This window comes from Candoia aspera, chromosome 4, assembly GCF_035149785.1.
Source record: "Candoia aspera isolate rCanAsp1 chromosome 4, rCanAsp1.hap2, whole genome shotgun sequence".
NCBI classification, from domain to species: domain Eukaryota; kingdom Metazoa; phylum Chordata; class Lepidosauria; order Squamata; family Boidae; genus Candoia; species Candoia aspera.
The window spans coordinates 14,428,986-14,447,608 of record NC_086156.1 but is presented as its reverse complement, the minus strand read 5'-3'; the positions used below and the strand labels follow the sequence as shown (position 1 = coordinate 14,447,608).

Below are 18,623 nucleotides of genomic sequence, written 5' to 3'. Positions count from 1 at the left end.
CGTATCTGGCTCTTAACAGAAGTCTTGTTACAAAACCTGTTAATGCTAGAGCTAATGCTGAATATGTTTTATTTCAGCTCGAATTTCTGCAAAGAAATCAATTTCTGCACATCATTTAATCCTATGTAATCAGTATCTGCCTTCTAATAAAAGGATACGAGAAGCGATCATTCCATGTTGCTCTTTCAACATAATCCAACATAACAACAGCTTTAATAGTTGTGAGAAGCTTGTTCCATGTTTCATCAAAATCAACTACTCGTGGTTTCAAGGACATTGTGGGGAGTTAATGTGAATCTGCAAAAAATAATAATCCAAATTATTCATTATATTTGTTGCAAAATATGACTATATTATTTTTCAATGATCAGTCTCATTTTTTGTTAAAATATCTATGTCATAAACATCCTGTATTATTAGAAAGGCTGGTTTTGTTCAGGTACTTCCTGTGATTTTTACGACCGAACTTTACTATTTACTACTACTGAAAAGTTGCAATAATCTGGTAATTGGTCCTTAAATCATATGATCATCACCACTGCCACGTGAATTACAAATGAGTGAGGGGAAAATATTTTGGGTGAAACTTGAATAGATCAGATCAATTTCAAAGTATTTAGGTGAAAGAAAGTATATAAAATAACATCAAGAAAAAATAGCTTCTTTGTTTCTACTTATCTTTTGCAACAGAAAATGAAATCTAAGGAGCAGGTTGGATATTATAAGAGCTTAATTGAAGCAAATAGCTAGGCTACTGAAGGCACCCTTCAGTTAACTTGCCTAAGAATTCTGGGATAGGTAACCCCAACATTAATCACAGGGGTGAAGAACCTGTGGCTCTCCAACTGATACTGGACCCCAACCTTTGTGAACATGGTTAGTAATAACATCTAGAAGGACACATGTTCTATACTTGCAGTGAAGTAGTTGCTTAATATCGGTGGTAGAAAAGCTACCAAATGACAGCAATTGCTAAGGAGTGGGTGGTAAGAATATAAGGTGCATCAATCAGTTTTATGGAGTCCAAAATTGTTTCCAACAGCAGCCAGATAGATGCTCCTGAGTGACTCACAAACACAGCCTAATGATAGCAATATCCTTCACTTGCACATGGTATTACAAGGTATACAAACTATAACCATAGAACTTTTGCTTAGCCAAACTCAATTTGAGTTTACACATTATAGTCATAAAATCTACTGGTGAGGATTTATGAAGTGCATGCAGAAATTATAGGAATACAAAATGTACAATTCTGAGAACATGGAAAGATTACATTTGCATGGACTGTGATATGTATTTCTACACCTATTTATACTGACATATGCATACAGTTATGCCTTCACCAAACTGACAAATTGCTGTATCTTTAAAAACGTAACTGTTTATCAATTCTAAACTTCTAAAGATTAATAATATTTAGCACTTCTGATCTTTTTGCTTCTGCTGTTGCTCAATCTTCTGACTCTTTATGACTCAACAGACATCATTTTACCAAGTCTGCTTCTTTGATTTCTTGTGAACTCCTGCTTACGTCATCAATGACAGGATCCAGCTACCTTGTCTTCCATCAGCCTCTTTTTCAATTCCTTTCAATTTCTTCAAGCATCAGGATCATCTCCAATGACTACTTGCTATTACTGCCTGACCAGATTACTTACTGAAATAAAACCAAAACTTCTTGGACATCACGGTTTTGCCCCTTTCTGCTTCACAGTATTAGATATTATCCTGCATCCAAGTATACATATACAGTATGAGATTTACTGTAGGTGAACATATGCAAATCTGCCACTGTGAAAAGAACTATGCATATCTGCAGCTCTGAAAGAAAATGGGTGACTAAAAAAAGTCTACATATACACACTCACTCTTATTTTTTAAAAAAGATTTTAAAAATGTTTGGGAAAAGTCAAAAACCAGCGTTACAATCCACATTAAGGGGCATGAAGTTTGTGATGTTCAATTTATTCAATTTCTTGTCTTTGCTTAATTTTCTGGAAATAGTTTCTCTATTAAAATATTGCTTGTGGCCAATTAAAACAAGGCAAAAAAGATAAACTGGTGAAGCATTTTTGTCATGAGTGCTGACCTGTGTTTGGAAATAATAGTCCATAGCTACAGCTTGAGCACTTTTATTTTATAAAAGCATTACGTTCCTAGAATAAGCATAAGTGATATAATATTTGTATTCACCAGGGTCTTGTCAGCAAATTGTTTTTTCCATGTGCTTTAAGTTGGCTGGCCTTTTGTATCACAAAATCAAAACTAGAGCACAATGTCCATTTTTTAATCTTTTTTCAGCATTGAGAAAGTTAAAAAAAAGGTCTGGTAGGTATGACATGAGGCCATCCTCATGGAGAAAAAGGCTATAGAAAAATGTCTTTTGGATGTGAATTTTAAATACTCTCAGTTGCCTCAGACAGACACAACTTTAAGATCCAGCCTTAACATTTTGCATCCTTTATTCTAGATCACAAAACTCAAACTGGCAGAAGTTGGGACATCCTGGAGTTTGGAGGCATAACCTTGTCTCACCGGAATTAAGGGAAATAGCATGAATTTTCAACACAGGAAGATCGGCCGGTTTGCCTTCAGGATCATGCAAATCCTCTTTCACCCCACCCATCTTCCTGATGAAGGCAAAAACAAAAACACTGGAGTGGACAGGATGAGCCTATCTGAATTTTCTCACTCGCTCCTCCACTGACACGCGTATTTGGGAGAAGCCTTGCAGGATCAGGGCCTGCTTGATGCCTATTTCTGCATTCAGACCGAGCAGCTTTACGTCCCGCCGATTTCAGGCGGGCTGAGGCGTGCCGAACTCGGCCTGGATGTCAGCCGACCCGCTTTGAAACACGGGTTCCACCATCTCTGGCTCCAGACACACGCACGCGTGCACACATACCCACGTTCAATACCTACAGCGGGAGAGGAGAGAAGCAAGCGGTGCTCGGCTAAGGATGGCGGGCGGGGATGCTGCTAGCCTGACCAGCCGAGGGTGAATGCATAGGTTCCGTCCCCGAGAGAAGAAAGCCGGAGGGAGCCGAGAAGAGGGAATCGAGGTGCAGGGAGACACCGGACCCTCCGGGGAACGATGAAAGGAGACCTCGCGGGGGAAGGGGGAGGGAAGAGCGGCGGAGGAAGAGCGTCCCCCCCGTAGCCTCCGCCCTTTCGCTGTTACCTGGCAACAGGGGAGGCCTGGGTCAGCGTCGCGTCCCCACCCCCTCGCCTCACCGTGTGTGTCTCGCGCGCAGGCTGCTCCCCCAGAGCCTCCTCACAAGGCTGCCATTACCCAGCCGCCACGGCTGCCCGTTGAGCCCCGCCCACTGGGTTCCCAGCGGCGCGGCGCGGCGCGGGCAGGGGAAGAGGGGACGCCACCATTTCGCTACTCTTTCCTGACGACCTCGGAGGCTGAAGTGCAGCCGTTTCTTCCAACGTTTCTCGGCATGACAAGTTGCCCTGACAGGCAACTTGCCACGGGCTGAGACCAATAGCCTGAACCTTCATTACTCCTTTTTCTTCTTCCCCTCCCTTCCCAGGTTGCGGAGTTGGTTTCGCCCGATGTATGGGACGCGAGAAGGGCCATGCAAGCACATCACTGCCGTTCCTTCAAATAAATGAATAAATACGGCTTCCTCCGGCGTAGCACAGGGGTTGGATTGCGCAGGCGCAGTCAGCTTTTAACCTGCACGCGGGACCTCATTTTCCCGGGTGGGTCCGGCACGGGGTATTGCTTGATTCCTGCTTTCTCTTTTACTCTATTTTGAGAAATGCCTTTTCAGATCTGGTCAAAAAAAGCGCTACATCTGCGGAGAAAATCAACAGTCCGGTTAACGCTGCTGCCATTCCTCGATTTCTATCTTGCCTTTCCGTCAGGAGCTCAACACGCCCCTTCGAGTTTCTCCGACAACAGCCCTGTGAGGTGGGCTGAGAGAAAAGGAGGATATCAGGTTACCCAGTGAGCTACCGTGGGTGACCCTTTACCCGGGTTTGCTTATTGACCACGGATTGTGCCGTGGAGAGTTGGTGGAGTGGCTGATCCTTTGCAACGGATCCGGCTCCGATTCATGGTTGGTTCTCTGGACTTGGCTCTTTATGACCCTCTTTTTCCAAACGGTCCCTGCTGAGATTTATCCTCCAAATATTAAACTTTTGATAAGATACTGTCATGCTGAATGAAATATTGTGTTGGTCTTTAAAGGCAACATTGGGACATGCTGGGACAGTCTGCTTTGTCACAGGCCGGGCAGAGATGACAACGGATACTGTGAAATTTATATGAAACCTTCCCTGCAGTACAAACTGATTCCTGTAAATCAAAATCCCAGATAGTTTATAAATAATCCCCGAATTTTATTGCTCTCAACAAAAGCAGGAATAGGAAGACATTTGGAAACACATGAGTGCTAGTTTTTAAACTTCATCTTTAATCTAGGCCCTGATCATTCCTGGCTCTAACACTGAGCAATCTGATTTATAAAAATTTCTCAAGATATGGAATTAACTACTACTTTCTTTGATTTCTGTGAGATGGCTGCCCATCCCACAGAACAACTCTGTAGGGCTATTCTAATTCTCTGTTATAGGTAAAGGTAAAGGTTTCCCTTGACATTAAGTCCAGTCGTGTCCGACTCTAGGGGGCGGTGCTCATCTCCGTTTCAAAGCCAAAGAGCCGGCGTTCGTCCGTAGACACTTCCGTGGTCACGTGGCCAGCATGACAGTCACAGAATGCCGTTACCTGCCCGCCGAAGCGGTACCTATTAATCTACTCACATTTGCATGTTTTCGAACTGCTAGGTTGGCAGGAGCTGGGACTAGCAACGGGAGCTCACCCCGTCATGCGGATTCAAACCGCCGACCTTCTGATCGGCAAGCTCAGCAGCTCAGCGGTTTAACCTGCAGCGCCACTGCATCCCTAACATCCCTCTCCGTTACTAGTCCTCAAATGAACTGTTGATGGAGAGTATGGTGAAGGATAAATAAATACATACAATTTCTTTAGTGAGAATTGATCTGACCAAACGAACTTAGAACCTTGCTATCTCCTGGCATGTTGTTTGCCTGTGAAGTAGGTCATGAGATATCATCATTGGTTTGTTCATCTATTTCTGCAAAGAAAAGGAATACAGTACCTTGAATAATACTTTAGTCTTTGTGACTTTGTAGACATATCCATGCAATTTGCTTAGCAACAGTTTCTTCCCTTTGATTCTTTTGGACTTTCCAGCCCAGTCTACAGCCCTGCTACTTCCCAGTTGTCTCCTCTGATGCAGATACAGTGCTATGTTGAATCCTGCTGGCTTTTTTGAGATCAGGCAAGCTGTGTACTGCCCCCTGCTGCATGTATAGACATACATGTTTGTATTTTCTGTAGGAGGAGAACCTACAGAAAATACAAGACAAGTTGGTACAAAAAATCAAGACAAGTTGGTAGCACTTTTTCCAACTAATAAAATTTATTAAAAGGTGTAAGCTGTGGTGGGCTGCAGCTCATTTTATCAGATGCTCGGTGACCAAGGTTAGATGCAATAAAGCTAGGTATCTTACTGTACTGCAGACATTCCAATCTGCCAAGGAGTGAAATGGATGCATTTTAGCTCCCCTACAGTTTAATACTTATATAAACTTAGTGGTTGCTGCATTTCCCAAAAAAGGAAATTCACTCCCTCAGCTCAGGGAGAGACATTTGGCAATGCTGGTGTACCCTGACAATGTAGCAATTCTCTTGCTTACACAGGTGGCCCTTAGGGGAAGTTTGCAGGGCTTAGCAGAATTCTGTAGGGAGAAAAGTCTTACAATTAATTACTCTAAAACTAACATTCTGGTTTTCTCAGGAAGATCTAGTTGCCATAAACATCAGTGGCAAATAGGAATTAACAAAATAGAACAAGCTCTGCTTTAAAATATCTTGGAGTAATTTTTCAAGCCTCTGGAAATTGGCAGGAACAATCTAGAGTCATTTCTGCTAAACCCAATAACGGTGCCAAGGCAATCCTGAGCTTCTTTTACTCTAGGGGTAGTAGATGCGTACCTACCACCATTAAGCTGTTTAAAGCTAAATCTGTATCTCAAATGCGGTATGGCACACATATTTCCCTACAGTGATTTAAAGCCCCTGGATGCTGTTCAAAGTTTTTACAAGCACTTTTCCAGGTCCCATATTGCATTTCAAATGTTCTAATTTGCATGGAGATGGAAATGATCCAACGAGAGGTGAGAGTCCATGTTTGCCGACTCTCTTGTTGGATCACATTTCTATTTTCTGATGGCCCATTAGCCCCACTAATTTTTTTTTTGGTGACTTTGCATAAAGATGAAAGGTAAAAATCTCAGCTGACCTGTGTCACTGTGGCCTATCTATCCACTCTTTGCTACCTTTAGGCCTAAAAAAAAGCAGAAACCGAGATTCATCAAATAGTCTCCCATATTGCATATCAGACAGACTTGAACTTTATAAGGGTGGGTTCCTTCCTGCAAACCTTTTAGATCTGCAAACTATCTGTTCTATCTGGTTTGCTGAACACACAGCTGAGCCTTCTTTTTGGCCTGCTTTAATGTCCTACCCAAAAGGGACGCGGTGGCGCTGCGGGTTAAACCGCTGAGCTTGCCGATCGAAAGGTCGGCGGTTCGAATCCGTGCGGCGGGGTGAGCTTCCATTGCTAGTCCCAGCTCCTGCACACCTAGCAGTTCGAAAACATGCAAATGTGAGTAGATTAATAGGTACCGCTTCGGCGGGCAGGTAACAGCGTTCCGTGAGTCATGCTGGCCACATGACCACGGACGGGTCCTTACGGACAACGCCGGCTCCAAGGCTTAGAAACGGAGATGAGCACCGCCCCCTAGAGTCGGACTCGACTGGACTTAACGTCAAGGGAAACCTTTACCTTTACCTAATGTCCTACCCTCAGTAGTATTGGATGGGAGGTTTCATACATTTTCCCTGTGACCAAAATGAACCAGAGACCTTAGTTCACATATTTCTTCATTGACTCTTCTATGAGAATTTATGAGCAGGTATACCTGTACCACCCCCTAGTACAGATCAAGTTTTCAATTAGGGAGAAGTGGTTTATTTTTTGTACTCTCAAAGAGAGTCCTAGACTAAGCTAAATCCAAAACTGCTAGGGAATTCCTGGAAGTTTGGCACTCAAGTCAGCCATCAACAGGCTTATAGGAGTAAACAACATTTACATACCATTCAAGAAAGACAATAAAAAAGCTAAAAAGGAAACAAAGACCAGAACACCTCCTTGCCAGCAATTAACACCCAGATACACAAAGATTAAAACCAGACAAACAAGCAGTATGCAATATCCTAATCAAGGAACTACCAAGGAGGGAACAACACTCCCACCAACACAGGCAGGTCAAGCTATTGTATATAAACAGAGCAAACCCAACTCCTTTCTTGCACTGAAGATGTTGCCTAGTCGGGCAATGAAATGTCTGCAAGAAAACTACCAGGCTCAGAGAGCACCAGGGACTCCACCGTTTGTACTCTCAGACACAACCGTTATTATAAACAGAGTTGCCAAGTTTTTATCACCAGCTATTGCCATAAAAAGGCTCAAGGCGTCTGCATTTTGGAATGATGTCACTACGATTTCCTTTTATCTTAATTTTGTTTTTATTTTTTCTATTTTGTTTTGACCTGTTTTGTCGTGTTTTGTTTTCTTCTGATACTTGTAAATTTTAACCAGCAGTTCTATATGGTGGTTTTATTGCCCTTATTGTATTTGAGCCTGCTTTTATCTGCTATTTTTTAATTGTAGCTAGCTTGCTAGTCACTGACCGTAACTAAATACAATTTCAGTTTCACATCTGGCTTATCTCTTAAGTATCTTATCAAATTCTCTTGACATGCTAATTCTGAAGCCAAACTTTCAAAAAAGGAGTACTGTGATTTTCTAAAATACATTTTTTATTGAACTCAATCATATTGTTTTATATGTGCATCTTGCTTCTGAGCACTCAGAAATGTTGTGAGTATACAAAGGTTCAGCATTTAGTGGTGGTTCATAGTTGTCCTAAAGATCACTGCTCCTGTAATGGTTGCCTAGAGAGACATGTCAGCATTACAAAACGGAGTTTCAGGCCTCAGATTTAGCCTTCTGACTGTTTCCAGTAGCAGTTAGCTGCTTCACAGACATGACCTTGTGTCCAAAATGTGAATGGAAGAAAAAAGGCATGATGCTACTTTCTAGAAGATACTTATGACTATTTCCTTAGGCTTTAGTAATCTCCTTAGTCATACCTCAGGAAGCCAGACTTCTATGGCAGGTTAGACCACATAACTCAATGTTTCTCAATCTTCAGATGCATTTGATTGCAGTTCTTATCCCCACCGTACTGACTATATATAACAGAAGTTATAATCCTGACAGATAGATAGCACTAGAAGAAAGTTGATCTGTTGTCCTGACTCCTAACCAAATAATAACTTGGTAAAAAAAAAAAACCTCATAAATTATATTTTTGTATTGAACCAAGCATTGAGTGGAACATACCTTGGAAATATTCTCACATGTTCCATATTCTATATCTCATATTAGGTGAGCTTCCTATCCATAGTCACCACATGGGTGATGATTATATTAGGACCAGAAATGCAGTAATAGCAATAGAAAGTCTAAGGGCAGACTTGGAAGAAAACTGGATCCTGTTTTGAGAGAAAATAGAGCCAAGAAAGAAATGTGGAGTTCTTGGTGTTCTCTGAGCTTGGTTGTTTGTTTGCAGATGTTTCATTACCTGACTAGGTAACATCATCAGTGCAAGTGAGTGTAGGGTTTGCTCCCTGTTTACATACAGTTGCTTGCTGTGCCAGTGTTGGTGGGGGTGTGGTTTTCTCCTTATTTATTTATTTATTTGATTGATTGATTGATTGATTTCTATAGCCGCCCATTTCTCCTTTGGCAGTTCCTTGATTAGGGTATTGTTTTCTGCTTGTTTGTCTGGTGTTAATCCCTGCTGATCTGGGTGTTTGCTTGAGAGGATGCGGTCCAGTCTTTTTGTTATCTTCTTAGCTTTTTTACTCTCTTTTGAATGGTGTGTAAATGTGGTTTTTCTCTGCGTCTAATGATGGCTGATTTGTCTGAATGCCAAGCTTCCAGGAATTCCCTAGCATTTTGGGATTTAACTTGGTCTAGGACACTCACAGTTTCCCAGTTGAAACTGTGGTTGAGACTGTCCATGTGTTGTGAGATTAAGGCGTTTCCATTGTGCTAGTTGGTATTCATGGATGTGCTCTGCTAGTCTTCGGCCTGTCAGTCCTACGTAGTGGCTGTTACAATCCTTACACTGTAGGTTGTAGATGGCTCCTGCACTACTTCTTTTTCTTCTCTGGCTATACCAAATGACTCAGTAGCTCAAGGACCCTGAGCTACATATATTCTATTACTGTAAGAAAGAAATTTCAGTTGTCTAACCCAGGGTTCCTCAACCTTGGCAACTCTAAGCTGTGCTGACTTCAACTCCAAGCTGGCTGGGGAATTCTGGGAGTTGAAGTCTGCACAGCTCAGAGTTCCCAAGGTTGAGGAACCCTGGTCTAACCTATCTTCTTCCTAGCACCATTCTTTGTTCTCCAGATAAACATTCTTCTGATCATCAACTATTTCCCAGGCATGTTTTCCCCCAGACCAAATTCCTTTGCAATGTTAACCACATTAAATTTAATCACAAAAAAATGATGGGTGTTGTGTTGGCCAATTTACATAAACATTGGTAGACTGGTCTCAAAGCTATATAAATAGTAGAACTATTTACCTTAAAAAACTGGTTTTCAGCTGGGAAAGTGCTTTGGGATGGAGCAAAATTTCAGTGATTAATGAAAAATGAGGAAAGACTCTTCCAAGGGGGGGCAACCTAAAGCTGTCTAGATATGGCTGAATATGGTAAATGGTGAGAGATGATGCAGGTTGTAGTTCATACATACACAAGCATAGATGTGCATGATTTGAAGCTGTATTAATCACATGCATCTTTGAGCTCTCTATCCTTCTGGTAGTATGCAGAAAGAGAAAAGAGGTTCTTCCTCCATCAGGCTGGAGGGGAAAATATTAGCTTTCCAGTGATCGATACATAGTACAGATAAAGAAAGGGGGAGGGGGGAAGAAACCTTTGCTTGCTATCCCTGCTTCCAATGGTCACAGTGGTCAGTAGGATTAAAGATAGAAAGTGGGGGGAGGGGTGTCAGACTGCAAAAAGCAATGTCACAATGCAAGCCCCACCCTTATTCCTACAGGAAGCAAGGTAAGCATATTGTGGGAACACAGCCACGGTTTCCAATCCCTGAGTACAACAGAAGCGTAACAATCAGGTCGCCAAGCCTTCCAGCGATGCTAGACCCCTTTCTTCCATGAGGACTAGCATAATTGGGCTCCAAAAATCCAGACAACCACTATGCAGCAGCAACGACATGCAAAAATAACGACCTCCACAGCCGCCCAGGGACCGTACCAAGTTTTGGGGCCGGATATGGCCGCCCGAATGTAATCCCCAGGCATTATAGTTGCCCATTTGGAATTGTGGGAGTTGTAGTCCCACAGCTGCGGACACACCGCCTCTCGCTGCCTCAGAACCGCATTTGGTGTGAGCCTGGAAGGCAGCGAACCCGCGCTAGAAGCCTCGCGCTCGCCCCTCACGGTTAGCCAATGGGAGGGGGCTTAAAAGACGGTTGGCGCGAGGTCCAGCCGTTGAGTCCCGCGGGTGACCAATGAGCGGGGGCCTGGAGCGGCGGAGGGGAGGGGCGAAGCGAGGCCAGCCCACGCCCCACCCTGCCCCTCGCAGCCCCCTCCCTCGCAGGCCCAGGGAACCCGTGCAGCAGCGGCGCCGGCCGCCATTTCCCTCAGCGCCCCTTGCGGTGACGGCGCATCGGCATCAGCACTGACGTGAAGCGACGCGCGGCCTCGCTCGGCCCAATCCCTCTTCCCCGCCTGCTTTCCCCTGTGACGGGGGCGCCACGTACTCGGGTGAGTCGAGGAGGGGGCGGAGACACGTCGGGAGTGCGCAAGGCGGCCTGGCCTTTGGAGGCGGCGGCGCAAGGGTGGTTCTCGGGCGGGAGAAGGGACCGGGTGCCGAGGACTCCAGTGAGGGACGGGCGGGGAGGCGAGACTGGTGAAACGGTGGTCGGGATGGGCCCTGGTGCCGGGCCTTAATCCGACTGGCGGCGCTCTTCGCGGGGGAAACTTTGTCGAGGCGAGAGGGCATTTGCGCATGTGCAGTGGGGTCCTTCCTCGCTCTCGAGTTTAGCCTTGTAGAGCGCGCTGCCCATCTGCAGCGACAACTGCCACACTTAGAGGCTGTGGGTTTTCCAGGCAGGGCATTAAAAAAGTACAGTGCACTTTCGCATGTTATTTCCTTGGGTTTTCAGTCTAGCTTGATGCTGTGTCAACATGGGTAGGTTTTGCAGCGCAATCTTGATTTTGTTCTTAACCTGGTGGCCTCCAAGTGTGTGGCCAGCAATTCCTAGCAGCCTCTAATGCAGCGTTTCTCAACCTTGGCCACATTAAGATGCGTGGATTTCAACTCCCGGAATTCTTGGAATTGAAGTCCACACACGTGAAAGTGGCCAAGGTTGAGAAACACTCCTCTGATGAGTGCTGCCGGTCCTGCCAAAGCTCTTGCTCTTTGGAGCTGGTATGCTGCTTAGGGGGTGTCATACCCAAGGTGGGGAGGCCCAGGTCCCTGCCCTCCCTGCAAGGGAAGCTCACTGAGTGCATTTGGGCCAGTTATTTTCCCAGGCCTCCTGTCTCACAGGGTGATTGTTGCAGTGATGAATTGGCAGTATATATGTATATTGCCTTGAATTCCTTGGGAAAAGATGAGAAGTAAATCCCAAGAAATAATTGCTAGCCAGCAGCAATTATTTCTCCAGCACATTGGGAGAACACCAATTGGGGATAGTAGGCATTGGCTGTGTTTGAACAAAACATTTAACTCATTGTATCAGTATTTGGTTAACATACCCAGTTTGTTGAGTTGCACGGTACATGATGAACCATAAACTAACCGCAGTTGCTAAACTTGCTCAATATAGTGAGCCACAAATCAGCCATTTGGCTAATGGGTTGTGAGAATCCAGATGCTGTGTGATCTGGTCATGCCCCAAATTAGCTTCAGCCTGCTACCCTTCAGTTGTGTTAGACCATAGTTCTCACTGTATTTCACTCAGCATGGCTATTGCTTGATTTGGATTGGAGAGAACTTGATTCAAACAATACTATTACTATAGTCTCAGTAGCTTTTGGGATGAAATCCTAAATCCTTACTTATTTTAGTTTTATTTTCAAGAAATGATGTGATACAACCCGATACAGTCTCCTCCTTGTTAATGCTGCAAACTATAGTTTAGATTAAAGTATTTAACTTCTTGCCAACTACTATGAGATATTTGGCTTCTCTGCAAGTCTGAACCCAATTCTGGCAGTAATCTCCATTGAACGAAAAAGGATTGCCTAGGATTGGTCTATGAATGCTTCATATATAAGCTGAAACAGCTACCAAAGAATGCAGGGGAAGAATATGAAGAAATAAGGCTGGAGGAAGGAAGTTGCAAAAACAGCAACTAGCTTGTGTGCAGATCTTGAAATAATTTAGAAAGGTTTTCCTGTTAAAAAAAGTCTGATGGTTTAACAAAGACCAAAAATGAATTATAGATACCATACATACTAGTTGAGCCACCTAACCTCATTGCAGACTATATTTGGAAGCCTTCTGTTCATTTAGAAACCTGTTTGTAATTTGAGTTTCTATCAACGTGATTAAAAGTGTTTTTTCAGAACAGTTTTTTTAAAAAAAAAAACACAACTTCCTTAAAGTTTCAAAATATAGGTAAACTACAAAAATATAGAGAAAGATTGAAGGAAAAAAGACTAAAAGAAAAAAGATAAACTAAAAAGTGCAGAAATAGAAATACAAAGGCAGTTACTTCCGGCCTTCTCCAGCACAGATACAAATACAGAATACATTAACCTCTTACTCTAATTCTAACTATAGTAAACATTATTTCTACAAACTATATCATCAAAGCCCAAAATCAAAACTTCATTTTTTTCTATTACAAGCATAAAGCCCAAAAGTGGTTTCTACATAGAAACAAATCCAGCCAAATTATTTTCTCTAATCAGTGCTGTCAGTTTTGCCTTTTCTGCCAGTTCCATTAATTTCACCCATTCTTCCACTGTGGCAATTTGTGAATCCTTCTACCTTTGTGCATACAAAAGTCTTTCTGCTTTTGTCATACACAAAAACAAAGTCCAGAATTTTATTTCAACTTGTTTATCCATCAAACCCGAAAGAAAAACTTCCAGTTTTGACTGTACGTTCATCTTAAGAATCTTTTGAATTATAATACATATCTGGTCCCAATATTTCTTAACTTTCTTACAGGTCCACCAAAGGTAAAAAGTATCTTCACCTTGGGAATATTTCCAACATACCTTTGATACCCCTTTATACAACTTCGACAACTTATTAGGTGTTAAATACCAACGGTACATCTTATAAAAGTTCTTGTTCAAACTGTAATTCAATGTAAATTTCAAACCTTTGTTGCACATATTCTCCCATTGATCAAGCATGACATTATATCCAGTTTTTTGTCCATTTGATCATACATTTGTTAACATAATCATCCTTCAAGTTCATCTGCAATAATGTTTTATACATCTTAGTAATAAATGCTCATCATTATACATAAGTCCACTTCAAATTGGGTTTTTTCATTAATAAAATTATAAGTCTTCTTATCCAAATTAAATTGTTCTGTCAATGGTGCAAAAGTAAACCAATGACAAGTGTGACCTTCCATTTCTCATTATTCTCTTGTTTTTAACTTAGGCTCTCCTTCCACAAGGTTACTAGCTCAGTATATGTTAACCAAGATGGTTTCACATTCATCTCTTCTAAAAAAAGCTGCTTGGGGTGATAACCCTAAGGATACATTAGGAGACAATCTTGTTTTATATTTACCCCAAACTCTTAACATGGCACATCTAACAAAATGATTTTAAAATCCATATTAACTTTACCTTTATTGTACCATAAATAGCCATGCCACCTGAATCATGCTCTTCCAATTCCAATAATTTCTCATCCCTCAAGATCACCCACTCCTTCATCCAAAGCAAACAACAAGCATCAAAATACCATTTCAAATCAGGTAATCCTAACCCCCCTCGTTCTTTAGTATCTTGTAACAATTTATACTTAATTCTTGGTTTTTTACCTTGCCATATAAACTTGGAAATACCTTTTTGCCATTGTTTAAATGGTATATCCATTGTCAAGATTGGTATTGTCTGAAATAAAAATAACATCCTAGGTAAACAGAACAATGTTTCAGTATTTGCTTTTATAATGGGCAAAATATCGATAAGATTCAAAGACATACTCTCCTCTTATCTCCTGTACCTTAGCAAATGATAGAATACTTTCTTCAGTAAAACTAAGCTGTTAAAATGAAAACACAAAATGGGAGAAGTATCTTATAAGTCTTGTTTTTTTTAACTGGATTTTTTGAATGCAAAATGAAGCAACTCAGTATACTCAAAAACAACAACACCTTGATTGTGTAGTTTATGAAGATCTTTATGCTTCCTAGCCCAAGATACAGCTCTGTCACCTGAAGAAGAAAGAATGCCTGTAATATCGGGATTTAAGCATGGTTCTATGAAATGCAGAATATATAAATCCTGAAGCTCTTGATGGAAGAGGGTTTTTTTTAAGCTAAGATGATTGGAGAGTGATACTTTGCCTGAAATAGGCAAATGAAAATCCTGTGCTGCAGGATGTATGGTTGCAATTAATATAACTAGTAATTATTATTAATTACAGGTGGTTTCCAGATAAGAGATATAAGAAACAATATACAAAAATATGCAAATTGAAGGTCCACAGACTAATGAAAAGCAGAATAAAGCTAAATTAACCAAACCAAGATGGTGTTTTGAGCAGCTTCTAGAGGGAGGGAGTGTGGGAGCCAACTGAATGTCTATTGGGAGGCTATTCCATAGTATGGTGCCACTGAGAAGTAATAAAACTAATAATAAACCTATCTTTTGGAATAAAATTAAATTGTAAAAGTATATTTGTTTTATTTACTAGCAATACTGTCCATGCTTAATTTATCAGTGTCAGTCATAAATTAATGCGATTCCATTCTTTTTTCTGGCATGACAACAATTTCTATAAAGGTTAAAGTTGTATGTAGATTTCTAGTGGCAAGTTTTTTCCTATTTAATTGGGGAATGTGTATTTTTTCACAATAAAAGTTCATTTCCAAGTTTAAGGGTCCTCTTTATGTTAAAATATTTCTAAATTTGTGCAGGGGCGTGTTGGAATTTAAGATCAGCATCAGGTTATCAGCATCAGGTTTCTCTGAGGTTCAACAGACCCGTAAATGTGTCTGTATTAACCGTGCATGTGCCCTCTCTCCTGTGGCAGATGAGCATGCATTATTTACCAGATATACCTAAAGGCTTGGCGAAGAAAGCTTGCAAGCCACTGTTAAAACAGGGATTTCAAGTGATCTATTTATGCCTTGATGCCTTGAGTCACATGGCGTTTTCTGCATTGCATGCATGTCCCCAAAAGTGCTTCAAATAATGTATTCATAACTATAGCTAAGGTTCTTTAAGTCTTCCTTTTCTCCTCATTTCAAGAGGTTCTGTTCCATAACACTTAACAAATCTCTTACACAGCACTAAAAACAATGTTCTCCTTTACTCCTTCTTTTCCATTCTCTAGTGAACCCTAAGTACTGTGTTTGTAATACTGTGAATGTAGGTTGCCACAGCAATAGTTATGACATCACAAACAGAACATAACTTCACTGCAAGATTCACTAGAAGAGCGTGGTCTGGAGAAGGAAGAAGTCCTTTTTTAAAAAAATTCAATCATGAGCAAATGTAGCAAAAAACAGCATGCCAGAATTAACATAAGGTAGCCGTTATATTTTCAGCTATCATTAGAAGATGCTTCTGCATGGCAGGCATGTGTCCTATGTTACAGTAGTAGTTCCGATAAAGGGAATGCAGCCAAACATTTGTTACCTATCATTATTTAGAGAAGTATGTGTGAATGTGTGTGTATGTGTTAAATCAAGTTCATTGTTTTAAATTTGGCTCAGTTTCAGCAATAAATTATGTTTGGACTTAAGCAGTAATTTTTAATCCTTTACTTGGGAGGGGATCTTTTTCTGGGAAATGCTGAATAAACTACATCAGCATGGATTGATATATATATATCTAGCTCTGCAGGTACCAAGAAGCCATCAAAGCTACCACTCTAATGGAATGCATCTCAGTGTATAGGCCTTACACAAACAAACATCCCTATTTCTTTAGTAGAATGTAAGAATTAAATGGCTTCCGTAATATACCAAGAATTTTTTCAGATATAAAATTGAGCCTCTCACATTGCATTGAGCAATTTATGCAAATATATATTTTTTTATATATTGAAAACGATAGGGAGTGCTTGAGATTTTGAACAATAGGGATGCAGAATTGACACCTATGAATATGAACAGCAGTAAAACTAGAGACAATCTTGTGTCTAAGTTGTTAATTCCTACAACTCCACAGCCAATTTAGTAATTGACTATGCTGACTGGGAATTATGGGAGTCAAAAGACGAGCACATCTGGAGTTTGGCTGCGTTAGATGCTACATTTGACTTGTAACATGTGGAGGTAAGCTTCAACCATATTAAAAAACAGGGTGGGGTGAAATACTATGAACAGCTGTTAACAAAGATGTAACACAAGTGAACTAATATGTCATATCTCACCCTAATATGTGAGAGGAACTGGGATCAAGACCACTCTGAGAAACAAGGAAGAGGAATGATTTACAATATGACTTACAACAACATTCCAGTATCCTCTGTTGTTGCAAAAGCTCAAGTGAATACCTATCGCTTGAGTGGCTTGTGCATATATACTGTTGCCAGAATCGTAACATGTAATAACACTTATTTTTTTGTGGATGAAATGTTATCTGTACCTGGTTGAAAGTATTGTATTACCTACCCAAATATCTTTTAGTTGGTGGCTAACTATAGCATTCTGCAGTGATTTTTGCCATTATAGGACCTTAGCTATTTTCTATAATTTGACTGAAAATGTAATTTTTCTGTAATTTTAGGAAATGTAAAACCAAAAGTATAACCACTTTTGAAAGGAATATAAAACATGGCAAGAATATAAGCCAACTATAAGATGTTAACAAAAATAAGAATATAAAATGGGTATGGTTATACAAGAGCCAAAACTTCTTGTGCGCAGTTGGTTCTACATGATTCCAAGAAATGACACTCTTATTTTTGGTTCCAAAAATACCTCTTAGGTTGAAAATATTTTATAGTGATATTTTATATCATTTCTCACCCAAGCCTTCTGTATTGGCTGATGCTCCCTGTATAAGCTATATTCTAGCAGAAATAAATGTTTGCCACCAAAGTGCTGTATTTGCTTCTAATATAACATGAACAATTCATTAATACAATGAATAGCAATAACAGGATCTCACAGGCAACAATATTGTAAATGCAACTGATTTATATCTGCAATATTTAAGAGCAATTTTGTAATTATACCAACTTTTTAAAAAACGCCTAGCTATCTTGTTGATATTGGTACCGCTTCGGCGGGAAGGTAACGGCGTTCCGTGTCGTCATGCTGGCCACATGACCTGGAAGTGTCTATGACAACGCCGGCTCCAAGGCTTAGAAACGGAGATGAGCACCGCCCCCTAGAGTCGGACACGACTGGACTTTACGTCAAGGGAAACCTTTACCTTTACTATCTTGTTGATTGCTTGGGTATGAAAAACCTTTAAAAATGTTCAGTATAAAATCTGCAAGAAATTTTTAATAGTTAGCAAAAGAGGGGACAGCTCAGCAAGAACAGCTCAGCAAAAAACAAACAAACCAATTACTGCATAAACTAAAATGGAAGATGCTTCAATGAGCAACAATAAAAATGTGCTGAAATTGCACTGCATCACTAAGAATAGTATCTCTGTCTCAGTTATAACACTGCAGCTGGAAGACTTTTCTTCTGGGGGAAAAAAATAAGGCCTTGGTTTTCTGCAAAGTTTAAACCAGCTTTCTTTAACCTCCAGATGTGATAGATGCAACTCCCATACTTCTCTGTCTAAATGCTTGATCGAGACTCCCATAATCCACAGCTGTCATGATCAATAGTGCTGACTGAAATTTATGATTGTTATAGTTCAACGTAACATGTTGAGGCAAGTTAGCTAGAATGGAGTGGACACACTCATGGAAATAGTTGACTCTTGCATTTTCATCTGCTGGGAAATGCACCACAACACTCTTGCACAATTATAAGGTTATGAGGTTACTGTGATATTGTGATAATATTTTATGTAACAGAATTTGAAATGAAAAGCAGAAATGAAGAGCAGAAGAATGAAGAAGGTTGTGGAATGTTTCATATCTTACCTATTCTCTCTCTCTTGCCTTTAGACAGATGACCATGGAAACAGGTGAATCACAAGATGGCAATGCAACAGACTCTGTTGCAGAGAGTGATTCTGCTAATATACAGTCTCCACTTGGCCAAAATCAGATCTCTACTATAGCTCAAGTAATATGAA

General features: G+C 40.9%; 2 protein-coding genes across 8 annotated transcripts in view; one reads left to right on the top strand and one right to left on the bottom strand.

Moving 5' to 3' along the window:
* CUL2 (cullin 2) overlaps nucleotides 1–3,321 on the bottom strand; it is a 43,709-nt gene extending 40,388 nt beyond the window's left edge. For 3 of the 4 annotated variants that reach the window (XM_063303436.1, XM_063303438.1, XM_063303437.1), the window contains exons 1-2: nucleotides 3,185–3,321; nucleotides 159–297 (exon numbers count right to left, since the gene is read on the bottom strand). In XM_063303436.1, the coding sequence (XP_063159506.1) occupies nucleotides 159–277 (119 nt within the window). In that variant the 5' untranslated portion in view covers nucleotides 278–297; nucleotides 3,185–3,321. Of the gene's footprint in view, nucleotides 1–158; nucleotides 298–3,184 lie in introns of those variants that run through there. The other variant, XM_063303439.1, reaches the window with a different exon arrangement.
* Nucleotides 3,322–10,803: 7,482 nt separating this feature from the next.
* Nucleotides 10,804–18,623, top strand: part of CREM (cAMP responsive element modulator) — a 35,172-nt gene continuing 27,352 nt past the window's right edge. For 2 of the 4 annotated variants that reach the window (XM_063303429.1, XM_063303428.1), the window contains exons 1-3: nucleotides 10,804–10,970; nucleotides 16,587–16,693; nucleotides 18,493–18,613. In XM_063303429.1, coding sequence (XP_063159499.1) covers nucleotides 16,665–16,693; nucleotides 18,493–18,613 — 150 coding nt within the window. In that variant the 5' untranslated portion in view covers nucleotides 10,804–10,970; nucleotides 16,587–16,664. The remainder of the gene's footprint in view (nucleotides 10,971–16,586; nucleotides 16,694–18,492; nucleotides 18,614–18,623) is intronic. The other 2 variants (XM_063303431.1, XM_063303430.1) reach the window with 2 other exon arrangements.